We start from the raw sequence: 14173 nt of genomic DNA on the forward strand, positions 1-14173 counted from the left end.
TTATGGACCAATTCATATGGTATAATTTTTTAGTATTTGCAAAAATATTTTGTTTTTGTCACAATGTAAAAACACTATGTTTTTAGTAATATCAAGGAAAATACCATAACATACTACAAAAATTCGCCCTAACTTCTTTGTCATTTTGTCCCCCTTCTTAACCAAATGTTGCAAAACTTTGGTAAAGTCTGGGTTAAATCCAGGTCAATTCATTTGCATATTAGGCTATGAACCATACATCACTCGTCAAAAAAAAAGAAAATCATAATCTATAAGAACTGTTCCTGTGCAATCAAAAATCATATTTGGTTCATATATAGGTATAATATAAAGGACTGCAATGTTTTGCAGCTTAAAAACAATAACAAATGAAGTTATTCTTCTCATTCAGACTGCTGCAGCTTTAAGAGTGACAAGGTCTGATATCTTGTTTGTGTAGAAATCTGGTTGTATGGAGTTGCTGGGGCTTTGCAGCATTTGCAGAGAAGTAACACCTACCAACAAGGAAGAAATCATCATAGGTGCAAAAATATGGTGCCAAGAGAAAAGGAAGTAACATGCATTTGAATTACCTGAGAGTACAAGAAGTGTTTTGCAGCCACCATTTTGCCCAAATAGTATATCGGTATCCAACCGATCTCCTACCATGCATATTTGAGATTTGAGAATGCCAAACCTGTGATCAATTGCAAGTATGACTATGCAAGTCCGCCAAAAAGATTCATCAAGTAATTATTATTAACTCTCAATCCGATCTAAGTGGAATACTGCAATTTGGTTAGGCTAGGTAATATAGAATTTGCTAATTGCTCTCCCCTCTTGGGTGTGAATCTGAATGATGTGCCTCCACTAGGTTTAGGATGGGAAAGAGGTGATCATCCCCAGAGATCCAATCAGTGGAAGATCATAATGTATCACACAAAAGTCTCACTCTTTTTCTATATTTTGTATGATATCATGAGTGTAGAAATCATTATATAGGATGAATGTCAAGAATTTCAATCTTACTTATTTGCTAAGTAATCCATCATAAAAGTCGAGGGCTTTCCCACAACAAGTGGCTCCCGTTGGGTTGAACCGCAAATTGCCCCAACCATTGAACCTCCACCTGCAATGCATGAGTTAGCAATTAGATAGGACTTTAATGGAAAATAATGAAAAGCCAGCCTCTAATAATCTGAGAGCACAAAGGTTGAAATAATTTATCTCACTAAAATTACCCTTGGAATCCACCAATAAACATTTTCTGAAAGTTGAACAACTGGAGTGTGCTCTACAACAAATCCAATGAAAACATTCACTCCTATTTACCAATTGTGTCTTGGATCTTTATAAGCACCATCAATTACGGTACCCAACACCAAACGGCATGTCTCAGCTGCAGGATATATGCTCTATACTAACCTTATAGTGGGTCTGTTATAAGCATATATAGCCAAAGACACATGATTCTAGCCAACCTGCATTTCTAAGAGTTATTATCTAATACAATTTGGCACATATTAGGTATTGTTAAAATTTAATCTTGTAAAGTTATCATAATATCATAGTTTAGTACACTAACTTGTAATATTTGCATGTTTGCTAGTTGAATTGGACAAACTAAAAACATGGCTCAAATGAAATCTGTGGCATTCAACAAAGAATTTTTCTGGTTAATGAAGGAGGGCATGTTGATGTATTATGCCCAGGTTTGATGTGGCCAATCGTGGCATATTAGCACATCGCTCATTTCTAGACTTTCCAAAACAATACACTAAATGGGTTCTGGGTAAATGTTAGCTTTTAGACCTTTTTTACGGGGCATATTTTAATACAAACTATCCTCATACATGTGAAGCTCTAGAAAATATTTCTCCCGTTTGTTCTACCAAGCTTTATAGCTGCTTAATTTGGTTCCAAAGTGTTTCAGCACTATGGAAAAACAAGAGCAAACAATGTGAATGATGAATAACTTTAATTTGACAAAAATAGGAATATTTCAATGACTTGAACTAGGGAACAGCATGGTTGTTTTATCTGATGATGTTTATCAGGTAGTTGCAATCTTGTACTCTAGAGCTTGAAAACCCCCCAAAACCCAATAATTTGTTTTTTTTTAAATAATAAAGTTGTCATCTGTAGCAGCAAAATATTCCAGAATTATCCAAAGGTGCATTGAACTTTAGACAACTGTTAATTGTATGATCATCAGTTCAAAGTAACCATGAGAGAAAGATATCACCTTTCTCACAAGATTTTCCTGCTATATTTGTTCCGCTTAACTTCTATCTTTAACAGCCACTAACTAGATGCCATGAGATAGATAAAATAATAGTTATAGCAAGAACATCTCATCGCCATTTGATTTTTAAGATATCAAACATAAAATTTTCATTGGTGATACATGTAAAAGTATCTCACTGAAGTGTCAAGAAACATTAGTTGTCAAGACACAGGAAGAAGAAATGCTCAAGTTTAGTGAGTCAAACCTGCCCATTCTTGAGCATCAGTCAGATGAGTTACAGCATCACGATTTGTTGCAATGAAAATACACCCAGGGTTTTCACGTATACAAAGTGTCCCATACCTTCAATCAATAAGAAATTGTTAACATTGCTTAAATAACCCAGTCTGAAAGGAGAATTACTTGAGCATCATACAAAAGGTAATTTAGGCCATCCATGTATGATGAGCCTGGATGTCCCAGAGAAATTTATATAAAATATGACAATATGAGGACCGACCTACCAACTAAACTCTTAAATGACAATTGAAATATTCACATATTGCTGCTTCATAGTAATATATTCAGAACTTTCTCACCCATAAAATTCTGATCATCTGATCAGATCAGTGACATAATAATGAAAGAATTTCACTGTCCAACCACCTTAACTATACATCAGCAGAGTTCAACAAAATTTCTTTTAATCAAGGTTGTAACTCTTTGTTCTTTTCCCCCTCTGAATAGAATACATGGATCAAAAGATTGCTTATAATAACAGAAACTCAGATTATACTAGGAAAATCTCAAAATAAAGGCATGCACTGTGTTGTGCAATAGTTATTATAATTAAAATAAAATGGACAAAGGTTGAGAAACAGACAAGAAACCTACTGAACTTTATAGTAGTTGAAGTAGCGATCAAATCCAACCACAACTGCTCCAACCTAGAAAAAGGAACCAAGCAAGTTGAATGTCAGTGTAAATAAGCAATGAAAATATCATTATTTGGATTAATTGTCAAAGAAGGAAGGCTTTAGGCCAGAAAAAGGGGCTTATATATCCTAGAATTTTGCAGAGTTGGAAATTTACATTGTGATCGTGCTCCATCAAAAAACCAGGTTTCAGCTCTATCTTTTTATCGCCATCTTCCTGTGATGGTATGTATATGGTGTTACACGTGTGATCTATGCTAGCTCAAATTTGGAATCAATATGTAAAAAATAAGGAATTTGTAGCAGTATTCAAAAGAATATATCCACTGACTAACATATTTTTGAAATAAATTAGGAACTATGGAAATGAAGATGTATAACAGATAACAATATAAATATCCAAAATTACTGAAATGCCTTATAAAAGATCTAGTTTAAAATTCCTCTCAAGATCTAGATGCAACATATGCTGGGTATGACCCAAAATTTCATTGATTAACACTTTATCTATATGAATGTTAATCCACTGATGTTTGTTAATTAGTTGCTGATGCTTTACATTTAAGGAAAACTACTTTACCAACAGATGTTGGACATGATATCATCTACTTCTAAATTATATAGCATCAGATGTATAAGAACTTGATAGAGTAGCAAAGTCCAAGGCAACATATGCTGGTGTCCATCAAGCTCTAGCAAAGTTGAACAAAAAATAAGTTTTTTTTTTTTTTTTGCAATCTGCCGAAAACAATTTCTACTGATATAGTTATACAAAACTTTTAACATACCGGACCACCAAGATACTGGTATCCAGCAAGCTCTAGCTCCTTCAGGATTCCATCCTCACCTATCACATATACCTGAAATTTTGGAAGATAACTTAAGCCAAACCATTAGTTCTTTCACCATGCCTAATTTAATGCATCTCTAAATCAAATTATCAAAATAATATACATTTTGGAACACGTTAAGTAGAATACAGAAATAGGCACCACTAATGTTAAACAAGCGTATATGCTAGATCTTACACCTGATATTTAACTGTTGTCATTATAGATTGTCTCTTCTAGATTCAGTTTCTGGGAAGCTAACTTTGTCTGTTATAAATATTTCATGAATTCATAAGATTAACTTCGATCCCAAAAACCACGTTTGTATTAGTTTTGTCATGACCCGGGTCTAATGGGCTAATGTTAAACAAGTGTATATGCTAGATCTTACACCTGATATTTAACTGTTGTCATTATAGATTGTCTTTTTTTGATAAGGTCATTATAGATTGTCTCTTCTAGATTCAATTTCTAGGAAGCTAACTTTGTCTGTTATAGATATTTCATGAATTCATATGTTATAAGTTTCATGTTATCCTCCAAAACTCACACCATTGCAAAAGTTTTGAAGAGACCATTTTGATAGCTTAATCTCCACAAGGAAAGAGTGTGGTCAAATCAACCCATGCAAATAATGTTACAATCCTTGTAGAATTTTGGATTCTTGGCTACCACAACTAACGAACAGGAATATTCCCAACACGTAAATGTTAAACTGGTGCAAAATTGCAGCACCCAGTGCAGGAACTTAACAAAGTGTGATGAATAACACCGAAGAAGCAAAAGATAAAATGATACAAATGTTCTTTCCTTATCACAGTATGCACATAAGCCATGCTAATCAGTTGTTGATAAGCAGAACATGATCAGCATGCCATTATAGGTTGCTCTTGTTGGTCATGTTTCCATAACTAATATTAGGGTAGAGTTCAAATACTCAAATGTCACTAGATGTTGATATCCTTTGGCATTGACATGGACGGTTGCATCGGGTGACTATCGCATGGCTGGCATGGTCATAATGTTAAAAGTGGTCAAGGATAAGCCAAGATAATTTGTAAAATCATTCTACATTTTTCTCTTCATGGTACAATCAAATTGTTAAGCCGAAATAGTTTGGTCTAGCAGGTTATAATGAGGCAGGACCATTGAAGATACTTATGAAAAAGAAATTAGACAAAAAAGTTTAGGATGGAATTGGTCTTTGTAAATCATGCACATATGTCCAACATATGCCAGTTTGTGGAAAAAAGGAGAATAAATTTAATTTCAACTCTGCACATTAAAGGCACAATTCTTATAAGCAGTCTTAATAAATTTGGTAGAACTGCAATTACTAGAGGAACACAGAGCAGTTAATTGCCTAATAATTCTGAAGTTACAAACTGCAATCCAGTCATCCCCAGAATGATTAACAAATGACCAGCAAGCAGATGGTGCTTTAGGGTCAGAATTTACTGTTTCAGATACTTATGAAACAGAATTTTAGACAAAAAAGTTTAGGATGGAATTGGTCTTTGTAAATCATGCACATATGTCCAACATATGCCAGTTTGTGGAAAAAAGGAGAATAAATTTAATTTCAACTCTGCACATCAAAGGCACAATTCTTATAAGCAGTCTTAATAAACTTGGTAGAACTGCAATTACTAGAGTAACACAGAGCAGTTAATTGCCTAATAATTCTGAAATTACAAACTGCAATCCAGTCATCTATAAGCATTCCAGCCCTAAGGGTTCCAAAATGATTAGCAAATGACCAGCAAGCAGATGGTGCTTTATGGGTCAGAATTTACTGTTTTCTTAAATTCAAACCTCTGTGATTTAAGATGATTGCTCCTTGCATAACCTACAGTAAGGAACTCATATATGCTCCTTAAAGAAGTTCACCAAGATAGCAATAGCTGTAATGCTAACCTTCTTATCCTTAGGGAAGTCGATGGACCTCAAGTAAGCAGCCGCAGCAAAAGATGATGCAAAGATCTCCTCCTATTCGAATTTAACCATCATTACATGCATAAGGTTAGTAAATCATACAGTTCACACAATCGTACAAAACTAAACGAAAATACATGGGCATGCAAAATTTAACAGACCTCAGTGACGCTCAGACCAAGAGTTTCAAACTTCTTCCCGTACTGCTTCCTCGACTTTGTGGAGTTGTTAGTCACAAAAACCAATCTTTTCCCCTGGACGCAATGAACCAAAGCATATCTAATCGATTTCCTTCCCAATGTGTGCATTCATCAAGGAATCTAAATCCAAACAAAAGATGCAGCGGTCTAACCTTTGATCTAAGCATATCAAGAGTCCCGGGCACCCCGTCGATCAATTTATCGCCCTTCCATATAACTCCTGCAAGGCGGACAAAATCGATTTTCGAATGACCGATGATTCATTTAGGAATCGATATGGACAAAGGATGGGAGAAGGAGATCACCATCGCAATCGAAGAGGAAGGTCTCGACAGAATCGATGAGCTCGTCGACGTTCTCCAGCCTCTGAGCCGCGGCTCTCGCGGCCATGGTCGAACTCCAGCGTCCGAGCCGTCGCCGCGGCCCGAAGTGGCGGTTAGAGGAGGAGAGCGAGGACGACGGCGGGAGAAGCGCCGAGAAGAGCCGTCGCCCCGTCGCTAAGGCCGGGGGAGCCGGGGATCGGGAAGAGGCCGAGGCGGATACTGCGAGGAAGACGTCGGAGACTCCCCTGGTCATCAACATCTCCTCCCTCCCGATGTCGCTTCAAATGGATGGGCGATATGAGAATGCATTTAAAGTTGTCTCCTCCATTCGAGTGGCGTTGACGTGGTGAGGGGTTAAGTCCAGTGTTTGTGGAGGTAAGAAGAAGCGTAAGCCCCGCCAACCACAAGTCTTATATCCTTTTCCATACTTACTATAACCATCAAATGGCTATCAGCCTCCCATCTCTCTTTACATTATCCATGTTACATTATATATATATATATATATATATATATATATATAAAAGGTTGATTACATTAATTTTTTCATTGTTGAGCTCTGTATACAAAGAAATTTTTAGTCAAATTAAGAACATGTAAATTTTCATTTATAATTTTTTAATAAAATCTTATTTTCTATGATCTTGTACAAATAATATTGGAGATTTTCATTTACAATCTTTTTTTACTATTTATAATATCATTTTAAGTATTGTTAATATTTCTAAAATACCCCCATGAATAAACATAAATATCCTCAATTTATCTCTTAATTCCAACACTTTTTTCGACTCATTCCACACAATTCTTTTTCTTTCCCGTCTTCTCCTCCTAATCATCATCGAGGATGATTGATCAATGAAGAAAAATGAGTTATATAAAATAAAGATAATTAAGGAATTATGAGAATAAATGGTATTGATTGATAATTAAGGGATTATATTTAGTAAAATTATATTTTATTATTTTTAATATGACGATCAAATTACAAATATAACTAAATTTAATATTGTTTAATAATATTTTATATATATGGAAGCTAGAAAATCTTAATACCATCCAGTTTCTATATTGTGCTTTCACTTTGCATCAAGCTTAACATCTGAAAGCACCAAGCGATCTCAATTCCTTGGAATCGCCTGCTGTCACTCCTGTAATTTAGAAAAGGAAACAAAATTCCATATATGAGTGTAAGTATCATCACGAAGCAAAGATCTGAGAAAGATAAAAATAGGAGTGTTCACAAGAGGCATAAAGATGTGAAAAAAATCCATGAACTGATGAGTTATTATTATTACAGATAAAAATAAAATCCACCACCAGCTAAGTTGCATTCAGCCAGTACTGTTACAAAATGCACAAGGAAAATGAATGGAACCAGACACTGTTTCAAGTTAATAAGAGGTAATCCTTCATTAACATTAGAAACTTACTCCCAGGAACTTGGAACATTTTGAAACACAGTCAACAAGGAGATTTTACATTATGTTCTTTGAAAGAAAAATCAAAATATACCTGCATTTAAACAGCAGAATCATATCAGGCATCCGAAAGATGAAAAATGTACGTTTACCTCTCAGGACAACAATGAGAAGAGATGAGATGCCGACTTGTTCATTGGGTATTTTGAAACAATCATATTCATTATGCAACAAAAAGGTCTAAGAAAGAAATAAAGTATGTTGCCCTTACTGATGGAAGGCACCGAGTGTATCGATGATGCTTTGAATCTGTAATGATCAATACAAAGAATTCGGTGAGCTTTCAACCCTTAAAAACAAAGTGAGAGAACAGTTGAGAAAATCTCAGAAGGACAAAGAAATAAAGGAGAAAAGACTGTTCCTCACCGTGGTTGTTGCATAAGTGAGGAGGCCAGAGGATATTCCATCAACACGGGAAAAAAAAATGGGTCTATGATCACAATCTTCATATACAAATAGAACAGTTTGTTAATATTATGTGCATACATAATACCTTTTGATGTGTTTACAGCTCTTTTTTTACAATAAATTTTAGTTTTTAAACACAAAAATAAAACATGCATAAGTAGATATCAGAAAATTAGTTAGTGGCTTCGAACAACGTTAGATTAGTTAAGCATGTGTCAGTGGTTCTGTTTGCACATAGAATGCTAGCAAATCTTGCCTGAATGCCATCTTCATCTAAATTTAAGCATAAGTTGGTAAGCTACCTCAGCATTCAAAAGGTAGATTGTCTAACCATGAATCATCCAATAGAAGTGATGAAGATTCAGATTCTGTTGGCCACTCAGAACTCACATCTATTTCATCATATGTAACAGGTCTACATTTTGCACCCCTACTTTGGCTAATCTCCTGTAACCGAAGATTGCAATGCACAAAAACTAGATCATTGAGCTTTTCCAGCTCCATCCTGGTGTGGTTCTTTGTATAAATGTTCTCGAATGCGCTCCAGTTCCATTTGAACCAGTATGAACTACATGGCTGACTAAGTATCCGCACTGCAGCTCTCTGCAAGACAGGAATTTCATAACCATATGTGGCCCACCAATCACCTGTGGTTTCACATGAAGAATGTCAGGAAGGTGATAATAATGTTTCTGAAACAAATTTGAACTTGATAGAGCAATCGATAACCAATAATTCTAAAAAATAATTAGCAAATCTACCCGGTGAATTCAATGTCCTTCCCATAATAGCAAATTTGCTCCCAAGAGCACCTTGTGCCTTTATATACACAGGTTGGTCCTTGATGAGTTCAATCCTATCATTCTCTTCAGGAAACATTTTCCACATTGCTGCATGAAAACCATTTCTCATGTTGACATCAAACTTGAAACTTGGATCATAGAAGATCGATGGATTAAGAAAAGCTGCAGCTGCATGAAGATGAGAATGACAATGCGTACTCCATCTTCTTTCAATTATTTCCAGAACAGACATATATTTTTCTTCACACCCTTTATAAAATGCCTTAATCGCCATTTTTGCCCTTTCAATACCCTCATATATATATCCCATGGCAGGCATATCCCCATCAACCAACCTCAGAAGTTTAAGAAGTGGCTCAGACATGCCGATAATTTCATGTGCAGATTTCCAAAACCTTTCAAGATATAACAATGACTTTATAGCTAGTGCATCAGGCCTTCTACTGTGTACAGATGACAACCAATCAGCATGAGAAAAAAAATGCTTCAAGTCATCTTCCTGATTGACAATGGATCTTAGGGTAAGAAAATGGGTCATGAATCTTGCAACTTTTGGTCGTACCAACTCCCTTCCTCCAGTTAATTTTTTCATCAGACTTAAAATCCATCCATCACTGCATATAAACCTAGCTATGGTCCTGGTTTCTTCTAAAGTTGTGCTCACCCACTCAAGTTTACTGATATCTTCCAACATTTTCTCAATTGAATATGAAGCACATGGAAACCAAAATAAGGAAGGATACTTCTTCAAGAGTAAGCCAGCTGCATAAGCGTAACTTGTTGCACTATCCGTTATGACTTGCACCACGTTTTCTGCACCAACTTCCATGATAACAGAGTCCAGCAACTCAAACAAATAATAGGCATCATCTGCACGAGAAGATATATCAACTAATTTAAGAAACTGTGTCCCTTTAGGTGATGCAACTGACAGAACCAAGAGTGATTTAGACCTGCCATCTGACCAATTGTCTGATAAAATGGTACAGCCAGTATCCTTCCACTCATCTTTTAGTTTTCTATGATTTTCATTGATTTCTTCTTTGACTTTTTCTAAGAGAGTTGATCTCAGCCCTTCATAAGTTGGAGGCTTATAGCCTGCACCACAATCTGCTATTGCATCTATCATGGCTTGATAATAAATAGACTTAGAAGCACTAAAAGGAATAGAATTATGAAAGAAAAAAAGAGCAATCTTGTTATCAGCATTATCATACTTTTGCTTTTGAGCATCATTTGCTGTTGGTTGTGCACCAGGTGAAGGGAGAGGAAGTAACAAGGATGGGCAAGTACTGCCATGTTGCCCACTAGATCCAGCATTTTTAGCATTATATCCACTTGCTGAGGAGGAACTATGTTGGGGACCATTTGCTGTATGATCAATCTTCAACTTCTTAGGAGCTTTCTGCTTTCTAGGAGTAGTTAAAATGCTATGAATCAAGTTTCTTACATCATCCGGGACTTCTGAGCATGGGACTATGTCCTTGTTCTTAATCTGAGCCAAGTGAAACTTCATTCTGTAAACCCCTCCGCTAAACTCACGATGACAGTAATTACACCGAACTTTCTGTCTTGTTGCATCAACCAAGACACAGTGTTCCCAACAAGCATCCCTACCTCTCACCATTATGCTGCAAATCAGCTCAATAAATTTGATGTAAAACAGATAGTGAAAAATTTGGGCAAAATATGATAAACTAAATACTTCTTTTATATTCCATAATATAATAAAATCAAGTGATTTGCATTCTGTATTACATGAAAATCTGCATTCCTCAGACTATTCTTATTCTGGTGAAACTACACATTACTCTTTGATATATAAACTTAAACAACAAGTAAATAGTATGTCCATAGACCAGCTAATTCTATCTGGGTTCCTTGGCATGCATCTTTTCTGGCAACAAGATACCAACAGCCAGGAATTGCAAGTGGCTCTAAGTTCCTGCTGAATTCTTTCCTTAGGCTTCTTGTTTGAAGTGAAGTTTAGTCATCTCGAATGAAGACAAAAAGGGTTATATGATAAACATGCCAACAAACACTCTTTTACATCCACATATCATCCACAATTATCTCATCAATGCAAAGAAAGTCCAGCACTTATCCTACTGAATTACTTTTCTTTAATAAGGTGACTACATATCAAAAAAATGCGTCAACAACCTGAAACATTTTAAAAACTGATATTTTAACATGACATCAAGCATCAACTTTTTCATTGTAATGAAGAACAGCCTTTTTGCAAAAAAAAAATCACATCATCAGAAAGATATTATGCCTAGGTAGTATAAATAGATCTAAATGACACTCATTAACATAATGACACAGCATATACTAATAATGTGTTAAGTGCCATAAAAACAATATATAATGGTCAGGCAAGTAACACACAGAGTAGCTAAATGTCAAGCATTATGTACAACAAAAACCCATTTTGGAGATACTTCACCAGACACTTGAGCACCACTTGCTAAATGACAAGAAGCTCAACTAGTTTTTGAGTGTTTCCGTGTAGAGAAAAAAGTAACTTCCTCAATGACTCATGTCCAACCCAAGTATTTTCACTAGGAAAAAAAAACAATGTGTTGCAGGATATGAAGATGAAAATTCTGCATTCTAAAACAAAATGAACTGTGATTAGTTAGTACAGTCTATCACTAGATGATCTATTTTCCAACCTAAATGAAACATTATCCGAAGAAGGCAATTTTTTTTTTGTATATATGTATGCACGTATGTATGTTCTCAAATATCACTTTTTGTATCTGCCCATAGACTAGTTACTTCTGAATCTGTTATGGATTTCTAAGTATAGCTACTGCAAGCAAAACCCTAGCAGGCTATAGGAAAGTGCAGCATTTCTAAAAATTACCATCACAGGGGAAATCCAAGGTGGATGATTAACATCAAGTTCTTCAGCGAATAACTTTTACAATAGGAATTATTTACTACAACTTCCACACTACATATCAGCTTTAGAAAGGGATCACAAAATAGACACTAAAAGAAACTACTAAAGAACTCGACAGATAAAGAAGCTTGCTGACCCAAACGAACGGAAGAAAGACGATTGAGTATCAGACATAGCAGACCTAACTACGAACACAAATCCCTAGTAAAATCGACATCTAGATCAGTATCTAAAACAAGATAACCAAATTTCATCCAGCATCCAGTTGAAATAGCTAAGAGACTAAATTTAAGTAGAATGCGAACACACAGCCAATCATGCAACTAAAGAGGGAGCAAAACTCCATATTCTGTAAACCCCAAACAAGGGAAGAAGCCACTGTGTGCATGGAGATTTAAGAGCCGAACCTTGACTTTGCGGCGGAGGGGGAAGAGATCCAGAGGGACTCAGCTAAGGAGGAGGTGCCGGAGTCGCGGCGGCGCCGAGTGCCGGCGGCGTCTGGCGCGGCCGCAGCGGCGGAGGTGGTTCCGCCGAGCAAGAGACCGAGATTGGAAGTGGAGACAGGTAACCGACCATGAACGGCTGTGATCTTATCAGAAGGACGAATAATTCTTGTGATTCCATTTGTGTCCCTCAATTTAATTACCATATTTACCCTTGCAAGTATTTGTATATCCTCTCTTACTGTCTTTGATCTCACAAGGCATTAAAATTAAAAAAAAAACTCATATATTTCGAAAAAATTTCATTGAGAATCTCTACTTTTAACATTTTCAAAATAATATTTTTTATATAAAAAAATTATTTTATATATCTCACTGCTTATATAACTCACTCGTAATCCTCGTATGAGGTGGTTACGACAAAGACATACGGTAGCCCCTTGATCGACAACACGAGTGGAATCAATGCATCAACGTGATGGGTGAAAATGAAACTTTATATATGAAAATAGTATCCACTTAGTTACATTTATACACTAATATGAATCCTCATGTGCATGATTTAGTTTGAAGACCCATGATGATTGATGCTTTAATAATTCCAAAATTATCTTTTATTATTATTTAAAAATAACTTAAAATTATTGGTTATTATACTTATCCACCTTTATTAGTCGCATCATGAAATACCCAAGTTAGGATCTATTGTAAATTTATAGGGAGATGAACAAAATAAATAAAGAAAACTATTCATAATGAACTGATAAATAATATATTTAATATCCCTCTTGATCATGTCTTTTTTCAATTAAAAAATCATATTTATAAAATTTTACATTAAATTTGAACTAAATTATGCCTTCTTATTTATTTATGTATTTATTTATTTATTATTCTTTATTTTTCCTCCGCATCACATGAATTGCATTCTATTACTGCACAATTTATTGCTGTACAATAACTAATAGTATATATTAAAAAAGTAATAATAGATATTAACAAAAAAACGAGTTGAGTTTATCATAAGGAATTATAGATATTTAAACTATTTAATGATAACCACTATGAACACAAATTAACTATAAGCAAACAAACAGACGAATACACAATGGAATTTTACAAAATGCAATTTTACACCTCTAATTTTCTAAGAACACCAAGAACTTTGATCGAGAGTTCATCAAATTGATTTCCATTCTAAGTTAATATTAGTGTTAAAAAACATGAAAGAATAACCTTCAACGCAAAGATGGCCTGAGTTTATAATTACAATATTTGTGTTTGATTCACATCAAGTTTAATGATTTTTTTTACAAATTTAGCTCCATTTCTATATGAAATAATATGTAATAAATATTACTCATGTTAATTATCACACGTAAGTATTTATGAATTTAATCGAGTTTCGATCTGAAAGATATACCTGAGAATTAACGATAAATGTAAAGAAGAATTAACGATAATCGAGTTGTAATAGACATGTAAAGTGTAAAAAAGAATTAACGATAAATAAACATGAGAGCGATTTGCCAAATCATAAAATATCAAAATAGCACAAACTAATAGAAAGAAAAATTATTAAGATGGTATCACAATAAAAAAAAATTATATAATATTATTAATTTTGTATTAAATTATTATTTAATTTGATAATATCAGACGGCATAATTGAGCTCTATATATCTGTACTGTATCAAT

The 14173-nt window shown here is 34.8% G+C and overlaps 2 protein-coding genes across 3 annotated transcripts; both read right to left on the bottom strand.

Annotated features, from left to right (window-relative positions):
* Positions 1 to 246: 246 nt before the first annotated feature.
* LOC135620078 (phosphoglycolate phosphatase 1A, chloroplastic-like) lies at positions 247 to 6796 on the bottom strand. 2 transcript variants are annotated; one of them, XM_065122698.1, is made up of 11 exons: positions 6412 to 6792; positions 6259 to 6326; positions 6068 to 6160; positions 5889 to 5960; positions 3930 to 4001; positions 3299 to 3358; positions 3101 to 3153; positions 2472 to 2569; positions 1009 to 1108; positions 573 to 676; positions 247 to 494 (listed from the first exon to the last, which is right to left on the bottom strand). In XM_065122698.1, exons 1-11 carry the CDS (start codon positions 6686 to 6688, stop codon positions 388 to 390), a joined length of 1104 nt encoding a protein of 367 aa, XP_064978770.1. In that variant the 5' UTR covers positions 6689 to 6792; the 3' UTR covers positions 247 to 387. The 2 variants fall into 2 exon arrangements, with proteins under 2 accessions (XP_064978770.1, XP_064978771.1); XM_065122699.1 differs by lacking the exon at positions 3299 to 3358 and having other exon boundaries at positions 6412 to 6796.
* Positions 6797 to 7799: 1003 nt separating this feature from the next.
* LOC135620077 (uncharacterized) lies at positions 7800 to 12598 on the bottom strand. Its single transcript, XM_065122697.1, has 3 exons — positions 12440 to 12598; positions 9080 to 10752; positions 7800 to 8965 (listed from the first exon to the last, which is right to left on the bottom strand). Exons 2-3 carry the CDS (start codon positions 10746 to 10748, stop codon positions 8622 to 8624), a joined length of 2013 nt encoding a protein of 670 aa, XP_064978769.1. The 5' UTR covers positions 10749 to 10752; positions 12440 to 12598; the 3' UTR covers positions 7800 to 8621.
* Between the last annotated feature and the right edge of the window lie 1575 nt (positions 12599 to 14173).

The sequence above is a fragment of the Musa acuminata genome, chromosome BXJ2-8 (assembly GCF_036884655.1).
Source record: "Musa acuminata AAA Group cultivar baxijiao chromosome BXJ2-8, Cavendish_Baxijiao_AAA, whole genome shotgun sequence".
In the NCBI taxonomy this organism is placed as follows: domain Eukaryota; kingdom Viridiplantae; phylum Streptophyta; class Magnoliopsida; order Zingiberales; family Musaceae; genus Musa; species Musa acuminata.